Below are 26,325 nucleotides of genomic sequence, written 5' to 3'. Positions count from 1 at the left end.
GGAATTAAACCATAAAGTGCTGGTGTGGAGCTGGTGGTTATATGGGCAATCTAATGTTATGGAATCCTGCAGGAACATAGGCAGTCAAATGGTGGGGTGCCAGAGGGTAAATTTGCAAGTTATATCTATCATTATTGTAATGTAGTTATAGTTGATAGCATCTTGAGGTAGGACACTTCTGACCTTAGAAGTACCAAAAGAAATACAAGACACTCAATGAAGATATACCTACCACCAAAGGAACTGGCAGGTATCCATTTTTAATGTTGTGGGAGAGTGGAGCTCCAAACTTGATCCTGAAAACAGAAAAAGAAGAACTATATCAAATTATAGTGAAGAGAATGCTTAAAAGGTTATTGACTAAAATACGCTGTAGCTGGTTTTAGCTGTATACCAACCTAAAATCATTAAGTGTTGATTAGACAATATCTGTAAGGCTATGAATAGTAACAATGACCTTGATTTTAATCCCTAAACATACCTTTCTTGACCTTTGCATGTTTGATCAAATTCCTTAAAGAAAAGAATTTGATAGTCCAACAATGATATTGATTGTTTAAAAGTTTCCTATGAAGAGTAACCTTGGAATCTTCAAACATAGTTTCATCTGAGGTATTGCCATACCTGTCCTTCTCATAAATTAGATCAAAATCCCATAAGAAATGAAGTTGTTATAACCACAACATTAACTGGGCACAGGATGTAACAAGACAGGATGTCACAAGACAAGATAGCATGGCAAAACTGTATGACATCCCACTAGTTAAAATCACCAGGGCATGAAAATGAATTATTCCAGTATTTTTTCGCCTTGGTTTAGGAGGGGGGAGTGGTGTAATACATATCAATGAGGTCACATTATAAATTTTGATATTTTTGCTCATTGTTATATACAGATTATTTTGCCTCAAGGCCATATATACAGATTTGTTTCTAAATTGATAGTCTTTTTATGCATACAACAGTAGAATGGCTTACTTTTGGTTTCGCATGGACTCGGTGCTTCTGTCAGATACACAGCCTCCAAAAACGTTTCTCAACATGGCCATGTTACTGTGACATGATTGTTGCCATGGTTACTTGAACAGGCCAGCAACCCCCATCCAGGACTGCAGCCTCACATGTCACCCCAAAATTGAGGTCAAAGTCATTCAGGTCATGGACTCCCTTGTCATGGCAACATTGCCAATTCCTGTTGATTCAAAAACCTGAAATATATGATAAAAAGGCTATTTTGTTAGGATTCACCCAAGTTCAGTACAAAAGGAATACAGTACCAATGGTCAGTATTCAGCACATTGTATCCATAGTTAGTATTCTCCAGATACATCAATGCCTAGCTCTCCAGCAAAGTTACAATTGAGAACAAGATGTGTACATCTCTTGGAACGGTTTTAATGAATGGACAGGTAGGCAGATTGCATAAGATGCTATTTTTCAGGATTATTGCAAGAGACAGACTTACATGCCATGTACATACACAAACTCACACACAAACATATATACACTTTACGCTTTTACTACAAAGACAGCATATACCAAGGTATGACCTTTGAACTTTGGTACAGCTCCAAACAGCTATTGTTTATGTTAGGCCTTTGACCTGCCCTTTAATGGTTTCATGGCACTGTCAAAAGGCGCTCCTGCATTATTACATATATATAGCTAAGGTATATTTCCTGGTCCACACACTGTGGGTGATGAGAAACCTCCCTCCCTATCTATTGGGAGGAAGGAGCTTTACAACGGGCTGGTGGTACGTTACACAGAATAGTTTAGCTTGCTATTCTTGGTAGCTGCTGAAGGGACTCCTGGGGAGAAAGGGGGACAGCTGTTTTCTATTCTCAGCCCACAACATATGCATAAAGAAATGGTAATTAAAATGGGGCAGCATATTTTGTTTTTTATCTATAGATCTCTACTATGTGCATACCATCGTAATGTCCGTACATTCTTCCTCACATTTACACTGACACTAACTCGCCACAGACAATAATTTGCAACAATAAACACAAATTGATTTCTTCACAAAGTGCTGTTGTTAGGATTTTTGAAAATTAATCTTAACCTGGGTTGTGGTCATTATAACTGTTTGACATATAACCTACAGGTGCTCTAGTAGGTCTAAAATTACACTTTCCCACTAGTTTTAATAGATACAATTGTTTGCATTAAGTTGATTGAAGCTGACAGATCCATCTAGGTTTAAATTCCGCTAATGCTAAAGTCACTTTCAATTTAACCTCAAACCCATCAAGGAATGTACAAAATGCAGGTAATCGTGCACCTGTCAGCGAATGACACAACATTCATATATTGTGGTCAGTTTTGTTGGCCAGGTAACTGGTCTGACCAGTGGGATGTTCGGCTGTGCAAGGATTAGGGCCTGCTGCTGCTGCTGCTGGGAAAGTATGCCAAATGTTAGTCATTTACCCAACTGCCTACGATGGAAGATATTTTTGTTTTCACCAGCTTCACATTCTTAACACAAGCTAGGTTAGCTTTACCAATGGTCGGTAGATGGCGTGTATGTCTGAGGTAGAGATATATAACACAAGGCCGGGTTTACCAATGGTTGGTAGGTAGGTTTACCAATGGTTGGTAGGTAGGTTTACCAATGGTTTGTAGGTATAGGTTTACCAATGGTTGGTAGGTAGTCTGTGTGTCTGAGGTAGAGATATATAACACAAGGCTAGGTTTACCAATAGTTGGTAGGTAGTCTGTGTGATATATAACACAAGGCTAGGTTTACCAATGGTCGGTAGGTAGGTTTACCAATGGTTGGTAGGCATTCTGTGTGTCTGAGGTAGAGATATATAACACAAGGCTAGGTTTACCAATGGTCGGTAGGCATTCTGTGTGTCTGAGGTAGAGATATATAACACAAGGCTAGGTTTACCAATGGTCGGTAGGCAGGTTTACCAATGGTTGGTAGGCATTCTGTGTGTCTGAGGTAGAGATATATAACACAAGGCTAGGTTTACCAATGGTTGGTAGGTAGTCTGTGTGATATATAACACAAGGCTAGGTAGGCAGGTTTACCAATGGTCGGTAGGCAGGTTTACCAATGGTTGGTAGGCATTCTGTGTGTCTGAGGTAGAGATATATAACACAAGGCTAGGTTTACCAATGGTTGGTAGGTAGTCTGTGTGATATATAACACAAGGCTAGGTAGGCAGGTTTACCAATGGTTGGTAGGTAGTCTGTGTGATATATAACACAAGGCTAGGTTTACCAATGGTTGGTAGGCAGGTTTACCAATGGTCAGTAGGCAGGTTAACCAATGGTTGGTAGGTAGTCTGTGTGTCTGAGGAAGAGATATATAACACAAGGCTAGGTTTACCAATGGTTGGTAGGTAGTCTGTGTGTCTGAGGTAGAGATATATAACACAAAGCTATAACTGCAAAACTATTTTTCTTTAATTTTATGAATATAAATCATGTATTTTATAAAGTGTGTAGAAAATCTATTTAAACACACACAGTAGTGAATCAGAGAGCCTATCATTAGTAACATTATTTGTGGATGTAGGCTGGTCTAAACAAAGAGATTAAGATGACTCTTTAATGATTCAGCTATAACCAGGATTTACCTTCAGAGAAGGTTGCGTATAGGTATTCATATATTTGTAAACAGTAAGAATTCTTACAACTCCATATCTTTTTATTACATTAACTTTCAATGTCAAAATGCATATACTTCTACACATTTAATGCCATAACTACATTTCCCCTACAACATATTAAACATACCAGAGGTAGCACTTCTTTCGTGTACTTGTATTAACAGTCTTGAATATAGGTAGGGGTCAAAGTCTGGCTGTCCTCTACCTAAGTGTAGGGTCTATTGGCCCCCATTATCATACCAGGGGCTGATTACTTCTCTAATTGTAATAAGATCTACAAGCTTCTGATCCACAATAAAAACCTCAAACATCTGTCACCAATTACAGGGTATTGTACTGTGAAAACAAACAGTATAACTGAAATCTAACTACAATTCTTTTTGTAAATTTACTAAGATTAATATAAAGATCTGTATGTTATAGATAACCTAAGTTTAGGTTAGAAATATTATCGATTTAGGTGTCACAGATAATGAAAGATTTTATGTCACAAATCTGTTTTGTTTTTAAAAAGAGTTTAATGTCGAGCTGGAAAGGTGTGAAGGACACCAACAGCAGGAAACAAGTTCAAGATCTAGTCTATAAAAGTTTAACAAGTCACAGAGAGAAAGATCAAGAAAGTAAAGAAGAAAGACATAAAGGATATACTCTAATGATGTGTGTCTTACGATACAGATGTGAGATTTTATAATTAATATACATCAATTTTACAAACATTGTCTGTATTAATGATCTTTCCCCTTTTTCTCCATTATATATATATAATTATCACAATTTATTAAATCACAGTCCACGTTTACACATTATTTAACATGTACTTCCGCTAATAATCATGATTACTCATCATTTATCTTAAGCAAAGTCCTTCTCACACATAAATTAAGACATACTCAGCGTTTACGATAACAATGTGAATATGTTATAATTAATAATACATCACAGTTACAAACAATGACTGACATACCGTTCCACTTCTACTGACATCATAATGTTAGTAATATCACAATAGAATAATCACATGGTACCGTACTACACATCTATGACAAGTCATGTACATCTCCCAATATAACATGATACCAGTCATGTAATCTCTAAAGACATCACATGTTCCACGACATATAATAGAACATGATATGTTAGTAAATCCTACATAGAACATGACATCACCAGTTACGTACAATTTAAATAGACACATCACATGGTTACCGTACATATCCTACAATAGACATGACATCACACAGTTACTGTACATATCCTACAATAGACATGACATCACACAGTTACCGTATATATCCTACAATAGACATGACATCACACAGTTACCGTACATATCCTACAATAGACATGACATCACATGGTTACCGTACATATCCTACAATAGACATGACATCACATGGTCACCGTACATATCCTACAATAGACATGACATCACAGTCACCGTACATATCCTACAATAGACATGACATCACAGTCACCGTACATATCCTACATTAGACATGATATCCCAGTAATACTCAGCAATAGGCCCATGTCTGATGATAACCTCACTAAATAATGTTCTTACATTCTATTTCAACATTCTATTTCATTATACTTCAATGAGCCCATCGACTAAGTCAGAGTTGGTGTGATGGTGTATGAGTTTATAAGGATAATGTATCTTCCCATTAAACCACCAAACATGGAATCAAGATAACAATGTTAAAGTGTTAAAACCTCCTGCAATATCACAAGGATGTTTACCTTGAGGTTGACCTGGGTTCATTTGAATTTAGAAAGAAAATGCTTTTTAATTATCATTTAACATTTATAACATAGTCTCCCTTTAAAACAACATGATAATTTTCCTATTATTTAACATTACAATATCATCTTTCAATTACCACCCATTTACATTGAAAATATTACCCATTTTTTTCACTAACTATATTAATATCCCGTCAGATACATATCACAACAACACTATGGTTTTCGTCCAATTAGTGATGCTACATGTCCCCAATACAGGAGATGTTTGGGTTGGTAACAGCTCCAAATAGTTACACTTATAGACCAGAATCATAAACATCATGTACCATAACCTCACACAGATTGAAGACCAACATCAATAATAGTTACCAAATTATTTTTTCATTCTAAATTGACCTAAATTCCTGTTTTATTTAACATTCTTGGCATTTTGCTACTGATGTGATACAGTGTGTTGGCCTGGCCTCTGCCCCTTTTTATTTGGTCCAAGGTCATATACAGCAAACTATACATAGCTAGCGCAGCTTTAAACTGGAGTACATAGGGTAGCTGTACAACTAAACATAGCTATGTACAAACTACTGGAGTATATAGGGTAGCTGTACAACTATACATAGTATAGCTATATACAAAATACTGGAGTACATAGGGTAGCTGTACAACTAAACATAGCTATATACAAAATACTGGAGTACATAGGGTAGCTGTACAACTAAACATAGCTATATACAAAATACTGGAGTACATAGGGTAGCTGTACAACTAAACATAGCTATGTACAAACTACTGGAGTATATAGGGTAGCTGTACAACTATACATAGCTATATACAAAATACTGGAGTACATAGGGTAGCTGTACAACTAAACATAGCTATATACAAAATAATGGAGTACATAGGGTAGCTGTACAACTAAACATAGCTATGTACAAAATACTGGAGTATATAGGGTAGCTGTACAACTATACATAGTATAGCTATATACAAAATACTGGAGTATATAGGGTAGCTGTACAACTATACATAGCTATATACAAACTACTGGAGTACATAGGGTAGCTGTACCACTAAACATAGCTATGTACAAACTACTGGGGTATATAGGGTAGCTGTACAACTGAACATAGCTATGTACAAACTACTGGAGTACATAGTTATATGTACAAACTACTGGAGTACATAGGGTAGCTGTACAACTATACATAGCTATGTACAAACTACTGGAGTACATAGGGTAGCTGTACAACTAAACATAGCTATGTACAAACTACTGGAGTACATAGGGTAGCTGTACAACTAAACATAGCTATGTACAAACTACTGGAGTACATATATAGTTATGTACAAACTACTGGAGTACATAGGGTAGCTATACAACTATACATAGCTATGTACAAACTACTTGAGTACATAGGGTAGCTACACAACTATACATAGCTATATACAAAATACTGGAAAACATAGGGTAGCTGTACAACTATACATAGCTATGTACAAACTACTGGAGTACATAGCTATGTACAAACTACTGGAGTACATAGGGTAGCTGTACAACTATACATATAGGGTAGCTGTACAACTATACATAGCTATGTACAAACTACTGGAGTACATAGGGTAGCTGTACCAACTATACATAGCTATGTACAAACTACTGGAGTATATAGGGTAGCTGTACAACTAAACATAGCTATGTACAAATGTTAAGACATTTCAGTACATACATGTACCTCATGGACCTTCAGACATTTCGGTACATTCCTCATGGACCTTAAGACTATTAGTACATACCTCATGGACCTTCAGACATTTCGGTACATACCTCATGGACCTTAAGACTATCAGTACATACCTCATGGACCTTAAGACTATCAGTACATACCTCATGGACCTTAAGACTATCGGTACATACCTCATGGACCTTCAGACATTTCATTACATACCTCATGAACGTTAAGACTATCAGTACATACCTCATGAACGTTAAGAGATTTTGGTCAGTTCAAACAAGGGAAGTAAAACAACACAGTGTATAAGTAATCCTGTCTCACCTGTACACATGTACAGTGTATAGGTAATCCTGTCTCACCTGTACACATGTACAGTGTATAGGTAATCCTGTCTCACCTGTACACATGTACAGTGTATAAGTAATCCTGTCTCACCTGTACACATGTACAGTGTATAGGTAATCCTGTCTCACCTGTACACATGTACAGTGTATAAGTAATCCTGTCTCACCTGTACACATGTACAGTGTATAGGTAATCCTGTCTCACCTGTATATGTACACATGTACAGTGTATAAGTAATCCTGTCTCACCTGGAACACATGTACAGGTATTTTGTGCAGCAGCTGTTAGTTCACCGGATCAAATCAAACACACCTGTATTTATATCTACAGGTAGCTAAGTTTACACTCATTAACAAATAAAGGATGATGCAATGATTCCTGAGCATCGTACCCAATGTATAAGATTATGTGGACATACCTGTTTTGACTACGTAAGCCTACTATATACTGTATGTAATCACCTGTGTAGGTAGGCCCTAATTACAGTCAGTGTTTCCACCATCAACCCTCATCTCCAACTTTATTTGACAGATTGGTACTTAAGATCAGGTCGGATGTTTGTACAATGTCACAGATACGTCACAGGTTTACCACAGGTAAGGCTTCAGCTAACAAATCATTAACAGGTGAAACAATGGGGAGTCTGACCATGGTCATAAAACGGAAAAATATAAGTGCAATTACATAATTTATTACGCTTCATATTGTCAGCAGGACAAATAAATCCATCAAAGACATTATTATCATACAACTAAGTTTTAAATCATAAATTACTTTTATTTTTATTCATCTTTTTTGTGGTTGAGATAAATCTACTTATATACAGTGCTACATCTGGTCAGCATATATAAACTGGTTTGGAAGTGTAGAACTGAAATAAATTCAAACAAGGGCAGGAAGTGTAGAACTGAAATAAATTCAAACAAGGACGGGAAGTGTAGAACTGAAATAAATTCAAACAAGGGCAGGAAGTGTAGAACTGAAATAAATTCAAACAAGGGCAGGAAGTGTAGAACTGAAATAAATTCAAACAAGGACGGGAAGTGTGGATATGAAATAAATTCAAACAAGGAAAGGAAGAATAAACAAGGATTGAACATACCAGTAAAAAATAGCTGATCATTATGTGACCCCTGTAGGCAGTACATATAATAGCTGATCATTATGTGACCCCTGTAGGCAGTACATATAATAGCTGATCATTATGTGACCCCTGTAGGCAGTACATATAATAGCTGATCATTATGTGACCCCTGTAGGCAGTACATACTTCACAATAAAACACCAAAACAGAAAACACTATTAGGCATCAGGATTGATGTGAACAATTAAGAGCGTTCATGAAGTTGTCTTCAGTTTTTAAGAACAGTGACATCGATGTGCTTCTATATGGTATCAAGAAATATTTTATCAATTAAATACCAGGTATCAAGGTTGATGTGCATATGAAGTTTTATGAATTGTCTTATACACAGTTTTTGAGATATGTTATACGAGTTTACAAGATACTGTACCTGTATTGACCAGACCGAAGGATGGAACCCATTTCTTTATCCCCAGCACAATGAAAATTTTAATCACTGTAACTGATCACCACCAAAACCCGACATAATACCCTAAGGTAAGTAGATCATCTGACGGCAACCTTTAGTACACAAACCAATAAGTACACACAGATCCATCCCCTGTATTGTATCATAGAAATGATTGGGTGAAAAATAACCGGTTTTTCAGGAAGTCATCTAAAGCTACAAACCATTATTGTTGAGAACACCAACATCACAATTAATTAATTAGGGATTGTTTCTAGTAGTTGGACAGTTTTAGTTGTAAACAAATCATCATCATCAGCATCATCACAATCACTGGTTGGGAATGTTATCTAGGACACACACATGTACACAAAAGAGGACAATGCTAGTCTTTAGAGACAGGCCCTGCATCCCAGGCAGTGGTCCAAGCAAAACATGAGCCAAGAGCTAGATACACCCATCTCAGGCTATGCTCCTATAGGACTATGCGAGTCTTGAGGCAGATTCTTCCTAGGCAGAGGTCCTAGTGAGTCCGGAGATAGACCCTGCCCAGTAATCTAATTGGTACTAGGACAATGTGAGTCCGGAGATAGACCCTACCCAGGACTCTAATCAGTACCAGGACAATGTGAGTCCGGAGATAGACCCTACCCAGGACTCTAATCAGTACCAGGAAAATGTGAGTCTGGAGATAGACCCTACCCAGGACTCTAATCAGTACTAGGACAATGTGAGTCTGGAGATAGACCCTACCCAGTAATCTAATCGGTACTAGGACAATGTGAGTATGGAGATAGACCCTACCCAGTAATCTAATCGGTACTAGGACAATGTGAGTATGGAGATAGACCCTACCCAGGACTCTAATCAGTACTAGGACAATGTGAGTCCGGAGATAGACCCTACCCAGGACTCTTATCAGTACTAGGACAATGTGAGTCCGGAAATAGACCCTACCCAGTAATCTAATCGGTACTAGGACAATGTGAGTCCGGAGATCGACCCTACCCAGGACTCTAATCAGTACTAGGACAATGTGAGTCCGGAGATAGACCCTACCCAGGACTCTAATAGTACTAGGACAATGTGAGTCCGGAGATAGACCCTACCCAGGACTCTAATCAGTACTAGGACAATGTGAGTCCGGAGATAGACCCTACCCAGGACTCTAATCAGTACTAGGACAATGTGAGTCGGAGATAGACCCTACCCAGTAATCTAATCAGTACTAGGACAATGTGAGTCCGGAGATAGACCCTTCCCAGTAATCTAATTGGTACTAGGACAATGTGAGTCCGGAGATAGACCTACCAAGGACTCTAATCGGTACTAGGACAATGTGAGTCGGAGATAGACCCTACCCAGGACTCTAATCGGTACCAGGACAATGTGAGTCGGAGATAGACCCTACCCAGGACTCTAATCAGTACTAGGACAATGTGAGTCGGAGATAGACCCTACCCAGGACTCTAATCGGTACCAGGACAATGTGAGTCGGAGATAGACCCTACCCAGGACTCTAATCAGTACTAGGACAATGTGAGTACGGAGATAGACCCTACCCAGGACTCTAATCGGTACCAGGAAAATGTGAGTCCGGAGATAGACCCTACCCAGGACTCTAATCGGTACCAGGAAAATGTGAGTCCGGAGATAGACCCTACCAAGGACTCTAATCAGTACTAGGACAATGTGAGTCCGGAGATAGACCCTGCCCAGTAATCTAATCAGTACTAGGACAATGTGAGTCCGGAGATAGACCCTACCCAGGACTCTAATCAGTACTAGGACAATGTGAGTCCGGAGATAGACCCTACCCAGGACTCTAATCAGTACTAGGACAATGTGAGTCCGGAGATAGACCCTACACCCAGTAATCTAATCAGTACTAGGACAATGCGAGACCGGAGATAGACCCTACCCAGGACTCTAATCAGTACTAGGACAATGCGAGACCGGAGATAGACCCTACCCAGGACTCTAATCAGTACTAGGACAATGTGAGTCCTGAGATAGACCCTACCCAGTAATCTAATCGGTACTAGGACAATGCGAGTCCGGAGATAGACCCTACCCAGGACTCTAATCAGTACCAGGACAATGTGAGTCCGGAGATAGACCCTACCCAGGACTCTAATCAGTACTAGGACAATGCGAGTCCGGAGATAGACCCTACCCAGGACTCTAATCGGTACTAGGACAATGTGAGTCCTGAGATAGACCCTACCCAGTAATCTAATCGGTACTAGGACAATGCGAGTCCGGAGATAGACCCTACCCAGGACTCTAATCGGTACCAGGACAATGCGAGTCCGGAGATAGACCCTACCCAGGACTCTTATCGGTACTAGGACAATGTGAGTCCTGAGATAGACCCTGCCCAGTAATCTAATCAGTACTAGGACAATGTGAGTCCGGAGATAGACACCATGACAATGCGAGTCCAGAGATAGACCCTACCCAGGACTCTAATCAGTACTAGGACAATGTGAGTCCGGAGATAGACCCTACCCAGTAATCTAATCGGTACTAGGACAATGTGAGTCCGGAGATAGACCCTACCCAGGACTCTAATCAGTACTAGGACAATGTGAGTCCGGAGATAGACCCTACCCAGTAATCTAATCGGTACTAGGACAATGTGAGTCCGGAGATAGACCCTACCCAGGACTCTAATCAGTACTAGGACAATGTGAGTCGGAGATAGACCCTACCCAGGACTCTTATCGGTACTAGGACAATGTGAGTCCTGAGATAGACCCTACCCAGTAATCTAATCGGTACTAGGACAATGCGAGTCCGGAGATAGACCCTACCCAGTAATCTAATCGGTACTAGGACAATGCGAGTCCGGAGATAGACCCTACCCCGGACTCTAATCGGTACCAGGACAATGTGAGTCGGAGATAGACACCAGGACAATGTGAGTCCGGAGATAGACCCTACCCAGGACTCTAATCAGTACCAGGACAATGCGAGTCCGGAGATAGACCCTACCCAGGACTCTAATCAGTACCAGGACAATGCGAGTCCGGAGATAGACCCTACCCAGGACTCTAATCAGTACCAGGACAATGTGAGTCGGAGATAGACCCTACCCAGGACTCTAATCAGTACCAGGACAATGCGAGTCCGGAGATAGACCCTACCCAGTAATCTAATCAGTACCAGGACAATGTGAGTCCTGAGATAGACCCTACCCAGGACTCTAATCAGTACTAGGACAATGTGAGTCCGGAGATAGACCCTACCCAGGACTCTAATCGGTACCAGGACAATGTGAGTCCGGAGATAGACCCTACCCAGGACTCTAATCAGTACCAGGACAATGTGAGTCCGGAGATAGACCCTACCCAGGACTCTAATCAGTACCAGGACAATGCGAGTCCGGAGATAGACCCTACCCAGGACTCTAATCAGTACTAGGACAATGTGAGTCCGGAGATAGACCCTACCCAGGACTCTAATCAGTACCAGGACAATGTGAGTCGGAGATAGACCCTACCCAGGACTCTAATCGGTACTAGGACAATGTGAGTCGGAGATAGACCCTACCCAGTAATCTAATCAGTACCAGGACAATGTGAGTACGGAGATAGACCCTACCCAGGACTCTAATCAGTACTAGGACAATGTGAGTCCGGAGATAGACCCTACCCAGGACTCTAATCAGTACTAGGACAATGTGAGTCCGGAGATAGACCCTGCCCAGTAATCTAATCAGTACTAGGACAATGTGAGTATGGAGATCGACCCTGCCCAGGCAGTGGTCCTATAGGCTGTACCTAGTGACTGCCTCCTGTATGTAAATAAGGTGGTGAAGTTGTCCCTGTGGTCTCCACTACTAAGTCAACTGGTACACCCATCACAGCCACAATTCTTACCATTTCACACACAACAATTATTTAACTAGAATTTGTTTTACAAAAAATAAAAGTAACTTAAAAGGATGTCTATAGCAACAGTCTCTTCTGGTAATGTTGGTGGGGTTATGTGTCCTGTGGGGTTATGTGTCCTGTGGGGTTATGTGTCCTGTGGGGTTGTGTCCTATTAGGATGGTGTCTTCTGATTGTCCATCCTCATTCTTTAAGTTTCCTGTTGAAATCTTGAAATTTTACTGCATAAAACAGCTTTAAAATTTTAAATCTTTATCATGCCATATGTTTTATTGATTTTGTCACACTGGGGTCAGTTAGTACACTTTGTACATTAAGTACATTTTCACATTTCATTTATCACACAGTTTATCTCTTAAAGGAAAAATAAACTGGCAACAACTTTTTCAATTCTGCATTCCAGATCTCTTGGTTTTTAATTGGTGAAGACTGCCTCAACCAGTGATGTTAAAACATTCTAAATCTGATATTTTGGAACATTGTCTCTATTTTGGTAACATCCAGTCCTTTTGTACACTTTCCCTAAGTGGATAAGTTCTTAATTAAAGGCTGCAACTTGATAAATTTTAATACAGTCTACGTTACAACTTCCTGTCAGTTGATCTACATCATAATAAAACCTCTGGATGACCAAGATCACCACTCAGTACCCACGGGCTCCTCTGTACCTGTAAATTATCCCTATTTATCTAAAATTAGGCCCGATTTCCACCTGTGTAGGTGAGAATAAGTCATTTGACAGCCCCCAATTATCCTGTGACATAAGCCATTAAGATGTAGACAGATAGCAGGGTTGGTATTGTAGGTCGACACCAAGACTTTCCTGCTAATCATAGCATGTTAAACTCTCCTATATACACATCAAACATTATTTACCTTGAGAAAGTTAAAAGCTTAATTCCAAGTTATGTACATACAAATACTAGTATGGACAGTAACAGCCCTGCTCATTTTTAGACCATTATTCAAATTCTGACAAATTATAATTAACATAAGAAAGTGTATAAGTTAATTAGAGGATCAGATAAATACAATGGCCTGGGATACTACAGAGTAAGGCGTTGATCAATACTACAGAATGGCTTAAATTTTAACATAACTGAAAACTGACAAGTGTAATTTCTCTATGGAAATCTGACTATCATAGATAACCATGGTGGCTAGTTCTGGTCAGATATGACAATAAATCCCCCACCCCCCACCCCACACTCCACCCCATCCCCACCCCCACACCAAACAACCTTCATTTACCTACAATTCTGTTATCACATTTCTAATAGCTTTTCTTTACTTGCATTAAAAATAAAATTGAAATACTATTTAGATACAATAGGTGATTAAACTTTTATGTTAAACGTGTGCCATACATATTTTTAGTAATGTACACTTAATGACTTGCTTCTTCAATAGGAGGTTATCGTACCCCTCTTGAGAACCTTGGAGTCCTTCCAACTTGTCGGATAACTGTTCCAAGTAGACCAAGAATATGTCTCTGTCTGATAAGTAGGTAGTGGGTTAGAATCCGTGCACCATTTGCCTTTGCAGCAAACCTGATTTTTTAACTTTTCACACTTTAACTGCAGGTCTATAATCAGGTAAACTAGCATATCGCCAGTGTTTCAATTCTTGAAATATTCACACTAAACACTGTAGAAATGTGAAGACTCCAGTATAGCACTATTGTAGGGCACTGTCTGCACTCTTTCCTTATCATAACAATATAGGTATAGATGCGCAAGCACCTGCTTTAGACCAAAGATTACACACAAATTCTACCTTTGGTATATTTAATTTTGCACTCATTTTCCCCAGTGGCCTTTACAATGTGACTGTACCTCCCATGTAATATGTATATAATCAACACGATTATATGGTAACATTAAAAAGCCTACATATAGATACAACCATATTACATACCAAACCTCTCTAAAATTTACCTTTATCTTGTTCCATCTTATAGTTCTAACAAAATATAAATCAGCATGCATACATTAAATTTTGTCAGATAAAATATTCCAACAGGTTTTAACCAAATGATTCATGTAATTATACCTACTGTTTTGATTCTAATGATTTGATATGATGGACCAAAGTGATGCCAACTTGAACATTTGTCCCATTGATTTGTACATATTGTTGTCCTACTGACGTGTACATAGTGTTGTCCCATTGACTTGTACATAGTATTTCCCTACTCACTTGTACGTTGTATTTCCCAACTGACTTGTACATAGTATTTCCCTACTCACCTGTACATAGTATTTCCCTACTGACTTGTACGTAGTATTTCCCTAGTGACTTGTACATAGTGTTGTCCTACTCACTTGTACATAGTATTTCCCTACTGACTTGTACATAGTATTTCCCTACTCACTTGTACAGAGTGTTGTTCTTCTGAGTTGTACAGAGTGTTGTCCTATTGACTTGTACATAATATTTCCCTACTCACTTGTACATAGTATTTCCCTACTCACTTGTACATAGTGTTGTTCTTCTGAATTGTACAGTGTTGTCCTATTGACTTGTACATAGTATTTCCCAACTGAATTGTACATAGTATTTCCCTACTCACTTGTACATAGTGTTGTTCTTCTGAATTGTACAGTGTTGTCCTATTGACTGTACATAGTATTTCCCAACTGAATTGTACATAGTATTTCCCTACTCACTTGTACATAGTATTTCCCTACTCACTTGTACATAGTGTTGTTCTTCTGAATTGTACAGTGTTGTCCTATTGACTTGTACGTAGTATTTCCCTACTCACTTGTACATGGTATTTCCCTACTCACTTGTACATAGTGTTGTTCTTCTGAATTGTACAGTGTGTTGTCCTATTGACTTGTACATAGTATTTCCCTACTGACTTGTACACAGTGTTGTCCTATTGACTTGTACATACTGTTGTCCTACTGACTTGTACAGAGTGTTGCCCTATTGACTTGTACGTAGTATTTCCCTACTCACTTGTACACAGTGTTGTCCTACTCACTTGTACATAGTGTTGTCCTATTGACTTGTACATAATATTTCCCTACTCACTTGTACATAGTATTTCCCTACTCACTTGTACATAGTGTTGTTCTTCTGAATTGTACAGTGTTGTCCTATTGACTTGTACATAGTATTTCCCAACTGAATTGTACATAGTATTTCCCTACTCACTTGTACATAGTGTTGTTCTTCTGAATTGTACAGTGTTGTCCTATTGACTGTACATAGTATTTCCCTACTGAATTGTACATAGTATTTCCCTACTCACTTGTACATAGTGTTGTCCTACTGACTTGTACATAGTATTTCCCTACTGACTTGTACACAGTGTTGTCCTATTGACTTGTACATACTGTTGTCCTACTGACTTGTACAGAGTGTTGCCCTATTGACTTGTACGTAGTATTTCCCTACTCACTTGTACACAGTGTTGTCCTACTCACTTGTACATAGTGTTGTCCTATTGACTTGTACATAATATTTCCCTACTGACTTGTACATAGTGTTGTCCTACAGACTTGTACAGTGTTGTCCTACTGACTTGTGCATAGTGTTGTCCTTCTGAATTGTACATAGAGTTGTCCTACTGCCTTGTACAGAGTGTTGCCCTATTTACTTGTACATAGTATTTCCCTACTGACTTGTACATAGTGTTTTCTTCCTGACTTGTACACCACTGATACAAAACACAGCACTATTAAAACAACACTAAATGACAACATACCATCATGATTATATTTCCAAAGAAAATGAATAAAGTGCTAATCTCTGGTACATTAATTCTGAGGTTGAAAGTTGCTAATAATTACAGGAAGGTTGGGAACGAAATTTTGAAAGCTGATTTTTAAGCAGGCTGGGTATCTCTGATACTGTTTCTAAGAAAAAGGTAGATGATCTGCCATTTCTTTAACTTAAACGTTTTTTTTCTATAGGAAAGCACTACTTGAGTTACCAGAACAGCTTTCGTATGATAAATATTTTAAGTACAGGTACCTCCTGAGGTTGCGGAATATTAATGAAACTATGTCGAAGTAGAAAGTCTGAACAAACCTGTGTCTACAGCCAACAGACAGAGGAAGGACTCTATTCAAACCTTGATGAATACAGATGATGTCACAAAAGTGTATCACGTCACACTATACTAATGCAGCAGATGAACCTCTCCACAGCATTCTAAGTAACTCTATCACTAGTCCTTCCTTTACGATAGCAGTGGTAACAACTGTCCCAGTCTCCAGGCTCTTTTTCTCACCTGTAATAACAGCTGATCTGTTGCATTGTCCACCAGTTACAGCACCTTGTTACCACCAGTACGTCTAGGAATCCGAGACACCCCACTCCTGCAGACACCACAAGATACCCCTTGTGTTCCAATACAGGCTAAACACATATGTAACAACACTACATCCAATAAATGCTCCAGTTAACAATTCAAACTGTCAAAACGTCATTGAAACATTTTTCATTTAACAAAACTTTCACACAACACATGTACAGACTATATATATATATATATTGAGCCTACACAGAGGTTTGCAACTTACCAAAACACTCTATATTAGAAATTCAAATAATTCGACATCTGCAGTTTTCAAATCCAATTTTTTTTTGCCTATATGCACATTTGTAGTTAAAAACTGTTATAAAATTCAAGTATTGTCCCACAAATTCATTTAAATCTTTTAACTATTCAAATGTTCTAACTACAAAGTAATGCACAATAATGACTCACCAAGTATAACATATATATAGGGCCAAGTTATAAGGGTGCAAACGCATGTATGCCTGTTCCAGACAGACATTAATTTCATTCTACATTAAACCTTACCTGTATGTAAACATTTACACTTCAACTTCCTACCTGTGATTAACAAGACAGAGTTGGTGCATTCAAATTTAAAGGTACAATGTGTAGCTATGTACTCTCACACAATACACAGGTACAATGTGTAGCTATGTACTCTCACACTTAACACAGGTACAATGTGTAGCTATGTACTCTCACACATAACACAGGTACAATGTGTAGATATGTACTCTCACACATAACACAGGTACAATGTGTAGCTGTATGAACTCTCATACATAACACAGGTACAATGTGTAGCTATGTACTCTCACACATAACACAGGTACAATGTGTAGCTATGTACTCTCACACATAACACAGGTACAATGTGTAGCTATGTACTCTCACACATTACACAGGTACAATGTGTAGCTATGTACTATCACAGAATACACAGGTACAATGTGTAGCTATGTACTCTCACACAATACACAGCTACAATGTGTAGCTATGTACTCTCACACTTAACACAGGTACAATGTGTAGCTTTGTACTCTCACAAATAACACAGGTACAATATGTAGCTATGTACTCTCACACAATACACAGGTACAATGTGTAGATATATGTACTCTCACACAATACACAGGTACAATATGTAGCTATGTACTCTCACACAATACACAGGTACAATGTGTAGATATATGTACTCTCACACAATACACAGGTACAATGTGTAGCTATGTACTCTCACACAATACACAGGTACAATGTGTAGCTATGTACTCTCACACATCACACAGGTACAATGTGTAGCTATGTACTCTCACAAATAACACAGGTACAATGTGTAGATATGTACTCTCACACATTACACAGGTACAATGCGTAGCTATGTACTCTCACACATAACACAGGTACAATGTGTAGATATGTACTCTCATACATAAAAAAGGTACAATGTGAAGCTATGTACTCTCACACATTACACAGGTACAATATGTAGCTATGTACTCTCACACATAACACAGGTACAATGTGTAGCTATGTACTATCACACAATACACAGGTACAATGTGTAGCTATGTACTCTCACACATTACACAGGTACAATATGTAGCTATGTACTCTCACACAATACACAGGTACAATGTGTAGCTATGTACTCTCACACAATACGCAGGTACAATATGTAGCTATGTACTATCACACAATACATAGGTACAATGTGTAGCTATGTACTCTCACACAATACGCAGGTACAATATGTAGCTATGTACTATCACACAATACACAGGTACAATATGTAGCTATGTACTCTCACACATAACACAGGTACAATGTGTAGCTATGTACTCTCACACAATACACAGGTACAATGTGTAGCTATGTACTCTCACACAATACACAGGTACAATGTGTAGCTATGATATAGTCTCACACAATACACAGGTACAATGTGTAGCTATGTACTCTCACACAATACACAGGTACAATGTGTAGCTATGTACTCTCACACATAACACAGGTACAATGTGTAGCTATGTACTATCACACATTACACAGGTACAATGTGTAGCTATGTACTCTCACACAATACACAGGTACAATGTGTAGCTATGTACTATCACACAATACACAGGTACAATGTGTAGCTATGTACTCTCACACAATACACAGGTACAATGTGTAGCTATGTACTCTCATACATAACACAGGTACAATGTGTAGCTATGTACTATCACACATAACACAGGTACAATGTGTAGCTATGTACTCTCACACAATACACAGGTACAATGTGTAGCTATGTACTCTCACACATTACACAGGTACAATATGTAGATATGTACTCTCACACAATACACAGGTACAATGTGTAGCTATGTACTCTCACACAATACACAGGTACAATGCGTAGCTATATACTCTCATACATAAAACAGGTACAATGTGTAGCTATGTACTCTCACACAATACACAGGTACAATGTGTAGCTATGTACTCACACACTACACAGGTACAATGTGTAGCTATGTTATAGTCTCACACAATACACTGGTACAATGTGTAGCTATGTACTCTCACACAATACACATGTACAATGTGTAGCTATGTACTCTCACACAATACACGTGCACAGGTACAATGTGTAGCTATGTACTCTCACACAATACACAGGTACAATGTGTAGCTATGTACTCTAACACATAACACAGGTACAATGTGTAGATATATATAGTCTCACACATAACACAGGTACAATGTGTAGCTATGTACTCTCACACATAACACAGGTACAATGTGTAGATATGTACTCTCACACAATACACAGGTACAATGTGTAGCTATGTACTCTCACACATAACACAGGTACAATGTGTAGCTATGTACTCTCACACATAACACAGGTACAATGTGTAGCTATGTACTCTCACACAATACACAGGTACAATGTGTAGCTATGTACTCTCACACAATACACAGGTACAGTGTGTAGCTATGTACTCTCACACAATACACAGGTACAATGTGTAGCTATGTACTCTCACACAATACACAGGTACAATGTGTAGCTATGTACTCTCACACAATACACAGGTACAATGTGTAGCTATGTACTCTCACACAATACACAGGTACAATGTGTAGCTATGTACTCTCACACATAACACAGGTACAATGTGTAGCTATGTACTCTCACACATAACACAGGTACAATGTGTAGCTATGTACTATCACACAATACACAGGTACAATGTGTAGCTATGTACTCTCACACAATACACAGCTACAATGTGTAGCTATGTACTCTCACACATTACACAGGTACAATGTGTAGATATATGTACTCTCACACATTACACAGTTACAATGTGTACTATAAATGATAATTGGTTAAAATCATCACAATGATTGCTCTAATTGGTAATAGATTAAAATTAAAACAATGGTTACCGCTTAAAATCTTCACAATGGTAACCATACCTAAGAATAGGTTGAAATCATCACAATGGTAATTATATTTATAACCATACCTAATGATAGGTTGAAATCATCACAATCGTAATTATATAATTATAACCATACCTATTGATAGGTTGAAATCATCACAATGGTAACCATACCTAATGATAGGTAGAAATCAGTCTCTTTCATCTGTTGTTGTGTGTCCTTCCCTCATATAGTTTAACAAGAAATACCCAAGCAAGGAAGAAACATCATCAGGCAAACCTCTTCCCACAGTAATGATAAACAACAACATCTCATCTTCCCACAGTAATAATAAACAACAACATCTCATCTTCCCACAGTAATGATAAACAACAACATATCATCTTCCCACAGTAATGATAAACAACAACATCTCATCATCCCACAGTAATGATAAACCACAACATCTCGATGATAAACAACAACATCTCATCTTCCCACAGTAATAATAAACAACAACATCTCATCTTCCCACAGTAATGATAAACAACAACATCTCATCTTCCCACAGTAATGATAAACAACAACATCTCATCTTCCCACAGTAATGATAAACAACATCTCATCATCCCACAGTAATGATAAACAACATCTCATCTTCCCACAGTAATGATAAACAACAACATCTCATCTTCCCACAGTAATGATAAACAACAACATCTCATAAGAAATTATCTGTCTGTCTTGATCATACATTCTGTACACCAAATAAATAACTATAATAAATAAAATACAAAGAAAACATAGTCACCTTAATAAAGGACAACTTCCTCACAAACCCTGCCTGTGATACTGTGGTGTTTACACTAAATGTATCTACTTCATTTACCTTGTGTCATCTTAGTCATTCCTCCCGGAAAAATATCAATTATATATTTATACACATAAATCCAAGGGGAGTGTCTCACAAATATCCACCGAGTCTACACACATACTACCACTAAATAACTGTAGCTCACTTCATCTTAACACTACATTTATGATGGATCAATGACATTTATGAGCTTGTAGAATTTTGTAAAATGTAATCAAATTGATATAAGTGTTTATACATAATTGCAGTTACATTTTTATAATGGTTAAATTTCATCAGTCATGTCTTTTTAAGATGGTTTAATTGATATGTACTGTCTGAATCCAAAATCATCAGTTATTATTTACAAAGGTTAAATCTATACATCTGAAGTCTTTATCTACAATCATCATCAGTTTTATATAAAATGTTAATTTATGTTCACTGATTAGATACATATGTTTTACTAATCCGTTTTAATTGATACTTCAATCTTTAACCACAACATATCTGTTTGACATGACTGAATTGGGTCAAGTTTGTACCACACACCAGATCTGGTCTTACTTGTCAACCTCAAGGCAAGGTTCAGCTCGTGTTAATTCTCCTGGCTATAGGTTGTTGTGTGATGTACTTATACGACAACACCCATTAAGGTTCAGTGTTCCTTAAGTTCCTAGCTATAGGTTGTTGTGTGATGTACTTATAGGACGACACCCATTAAGGCTCAGCGTTCCTTAAGTTCCTAGCTATAGGTTGTTGTGTGATGTACTTATAGGATGACACACATTAAGGTTCAGTGTTCCTTAAGTTTCTAGCTATAGGTTGTTGTGTGATGTACCTATAGGACGACACCCATTAAGGTTCAGTGTTCCTTAAGTTTCTAGAAATAGGTTTTTGTGTGATGTACTTATAGGACGACACCCATTAAGGTTCAGTGTTCCTTAAGTTTCTAGAAATAGGTTGTTGTGTGATGTACTTATACGACAACACCCATTAAGGTTCAGTGTTCCTTAAGTTTCTAGAAATAGGTTGTTGTGTGATGTACTTATAGGACGACACCCATTAAGGTTCAGTGTTCCTTAAGTTCCTAGAAATAGGTTGTTGTGTGATGTACTTATACGACAACACCCATTAAGGTTCAGTGTTCCTTAAGTTCCTAGCTATAGGTTGTTGTGTGATGTACTTATAGGATGACACACATCAAGTTTGCTACAATGATGGTATGATAAATAGCTACTGATAAATATGTACAGCATTAGTAACATGAATCTCAATCTCTTGCTAAAAGAAAAACATGATTTTTTTTCTATTTCATCTATCATAAATTGTTGTTCAGGACAAGAAACAATTTCCTTTCAGCAAAAACAACTATCAACTTAGCAATAAAACATTTCACAGGTAAATGTCTGTCAGAATTAAGCTCGGTGATCATTAAAACAAAATTTGAAGAACAAAACTGAATAAAAGAACAAGTGGCCTAGAGGGTCTGAATCACTCAACTGGATGTTGCAGTGAATATGGCTAAACACTCTACATTTCTACAGAAGAAGGATTTAAAAAAAAAATGCTATATTTCACCTATTGCATCGATTCTGCCCCTACTCAGCCAGACCTATCATGTATGAAAAATTGGTTCCCTTAGCTTTTACCAAAGATTGTTTTTGATTAAATTTGGTCAAAATCCATCATGTCATTTGTGACTAATATAAATTTTAAAGAAAAGTTGATGGACGATGGACACCATGTCATGCCATATCAGCTCTTTGGCCCTTTGGACCAGGTGAGATAATTGAAATTGTTTCCATTTTTCCAGTTTAATTGTAAGTGTCAGAAGCATACTCCATCTCCTGAGTGCATGCATATGACCTCTACCAACTTAGCCTGAGAAGCAATATGCTCCATAGCCTGAGTGACCTTGGCCTCACCAATTTAGCCTGGGAAGCATGCTCCATAGCCTGAGTGACCTTGGCCTCACCAATTTAGCCTGAGAAGCATGCTCCATCACTTGAGTGACCTTGGCCTCACCAATTTAGCCAGAGAAGCATGCTCCATTACTTGAATGACCTTGGCCTTACCAATTTAGCCTGAGAAGCATGCTCCATCACTTGAGTGACCTTGGCCTAACCAATTTAGCCTGGGAAGCATGCTCCATAGCCTGAGTGACCTTGGCCTCACCAATTTAGCCCGAGAAGCATGCTCCATCACTTGAGTGACCTTGGCCTCACCAATTTAGCCCAAGAAGCATGCTCCATAGCCTGAGTGACCTTGGCCTCACCTATTTAGCCTGGGAAGCATGCTCCATTACTTGAATGACCTTGGCCTCACCAATTTAGCCCGAGATGCATGCTCCATAGCCTGAGTGACCTTGGCCTCACCAATTTAGCGCGAGAAGCATACTCCATTAATTGAGTGACCTCTACCAACTCAGCCTGAGAAGCATGCTCCATTAATATTGCCCCCATATGCATGCATGTTTATAGAGATCTAATTCATGAAAAGTCTATCAAGTTTCAAAAAACTATTCTTGCTTGTTTAAAATGAAAATAAACAAAACTGATAATTCATATACAATTAGTAAACTTATATTACCATTTTGATGTTTATACAAGATTTCATTTCAATTAACTTGTCAAAACAAAAACTGGCGATGTATTTATGATTTTATGATGTCTGTAAACATTTGTTAAAAATACATCACTGTTAAGTGTTTCACATGGTGTTTTATCTAATACTTACAAAATATAAACAAATATTTTTTAATATTTATGCAGAGCATGGTGTATGTATTATCCTGACATAATGATTTCTATGTACACTGTATACATATACTGTACCAGAACTGAACTCCTGTCAATATCCCAATCACACTATCTCCTGAGAATATCTTGTAGGTTTCACCAGTGTACATGTGTTGACCAATAATCCAGACTGTACTACAGTAGAGTGGACAAATGACAACATAACTTATAACAAAGAACAAGTCAGTCAAGCATGACCATATGCATCCCCAGGCAGAAGTTGGGCCTACAGATTACATTTCAGGCTTTGTGGTCCCAGCACCAACTATCACCACCGCCCTACCCCGGGGGCACGGCCAGACAATGTGTGGGACAGACAATCCGACTGATCATACCTGGTATCACAAGTCCTACTTCATAACACAGGATTATCTCCCTTAATCTGCCGGTGTGATCATAACAATATTAAATCTGTCAATACATAATGTATTTACAATGTTCTCTATTCTCAACGTTTCCTGTACATGTGTTGTGTAATCATCTGGTGTGTCAATCTATAAGTAGGTCGATGGAATTTAATGAAGAGGGAAACCATATATACCCCTGTACTATTTTGACTGATCATTTGTATATACATTAACACTGACCAACCATACACTATTATTTCAACCTCTGGTAATAGCCTCTTTAATTTTTAAACTGAATACTCATTTTTGTATTATTGTATGCTTTAAATACCTCCACTCCCAGTCTGCTGGATCCTGGTCTATTCAGTTTTATCTGGAAACTTTTTTAACATTGGTATCAAAGCATTTATCTGCACTTGAAGATGGAGTTTCTATATTTTTCTGAGAAAGAAAAGATATCATTTGTGGTGGTGAGGAAATATCTTGGGTTGAAATCTTAAGTTTCTCTGAAATGTCAAGAAAACACCTAGCTACAGGTATATAATTTACTGAGGTAACAGGATACATGTTCTGCAGTGTCAGTAACACAACTGATCTGTAACAGAGACAACTCTGTTTGTGTCAACACGCCCCAGCCCATACTAAACAACACTCATGCAGGGGGTGGTTGACAAGACATGGGGTCACCTGCCCAACCACATCCGTTTTCTCCAGGTACTCCAGTTTCCTCCCACAGTAAAAACCCTCTTGCATCTGAGCCAACAAGAGTGATCAATAAAAGTTGATAAAACTTGTTTCTCAATTGTTGTAAAATAAATAGGACAATTACAGTCCTCCACCGAATGTGGAATTATATGCCAAGAATGCATTGATGACAAGTAACAAGCTTGTTCTATGAAATGCAGCCCAGAAAAAACTTTTTCTTGATGTTGGTCAAAGCTCAAAATATAGGTCAGTGTGAATATATGATAGAGCTAGGACATTGTTTTCTTTCATGTAGGTCAAAATTCAAAATATAGACCAGAGTGACCTACATTTGGCACATATACCACATTGCCTCCCCTCAGTGAACCCAAGCCAGTGTCAAGTAGTGTAGGAGATACAGCCTATGTTTTCCTTTGATGTAGATCAAAGGTCAAAATGAAGGTCTCAGTGACCTAATTTTGACGCATGACACAACCTTCACTAAATGCACCAACACCCTAAGTATGAAGATCTAGCATCAAATAACTTGGATATATAAAGCCTAGACAAATTATTTCTTTGATGTAGGTCAAAGGTCAAAATATAGATTAGAGTGACCTACTTTTGGCAAATAATGCATTGCCTCACCTCTGATCAGTGCACCCAAGCCACAAGCATGAAGTTCCAGTGTCAGACAGTGTTGAAGATAGAGCCTATGTTTTCCTTTGATGCAGGTCAAAGGTCAAAATGCAGGTCACAGTGACCTAAATTTGACACATGACACACAACCTCATCTAAATGAACCCAGATCCTAAGTTTGAGGTTCTTTGATATAGTGTCAAGTAATTAGGAGATAGAGCCCAAATAATTTCTTTGATGAAGGTAAAAGGTCAAAACAAAGGTTACAGTGACCTTTCTTTGAAACAAAACACATCACCTCATGTCAATGAACTCAAACCCCAAGTATGAAATGCCAGTGTCAAGTAGTGTAGGAGATAGAGCTAGGACAATTAAGATAATAGGCAGCCGACAGAAGGACCGACGA

General features: G+C 38.2%; 1 protein-coding gene across 6 annotated transcripts in view; it reads right to left on the bottom strand.

Annotated features, from left to right (window-relative positions):
- The window catches only part of LOC117328085, a 56,300-nt gene that overhangs the window by 19,915 nt on the left and 10,060 nt on the right, over window positions 1-26,325 (bottom strand). For 3 of the 6 annotated variants that reach the window (XM_033885434.1, XM_033885439.1, XM_033885438.1), the window contains exons 2-3: window positions 979-1,208; window positions 233-296 (exon numbers count right to left, since the gene is read on the bottom strand). In XM_033885434.1, coding sequence (XP_033741325.1) covers window positions 233-296; window positions 979-1,049 — 135 coding nt within the window. In that variant the 5' untranslated portion in view covers window positions 1,050-1,208. Of the gene's footprint in view, window positions 1-232; window positions 297-978; window positions 1,209-17,124; window positions 17,235-21,406; window positions 21,516-24,285; window positions 24,543-26,325 lie in introns of those variants that run through there. The other 3 variants (XM_033885436.1, XM_033885435.1, XM_033885437.1) reach the window with 3 other exon arrangements.

This window comes from Pecten maximus, chromosome 5 (assembly GCF_902652985.1).
Source record: "Pecten maximus chromosome 5, xPecMax1.1, whole genome shotgun sequence".
In the NCBI taxonomy this organism is placed as follows: domain Eukaryota; kingdom Metazoa; phylum Mollusca; class Bivalvia; order Pectinida; family Pectinidae; genus Pecten; species Pecten maximus.
The sequence above is the reverse complement of the archived record's forward strand: the minus strand, read 5'-3'. Positions and strand labels throughout refer to the sequence as shown.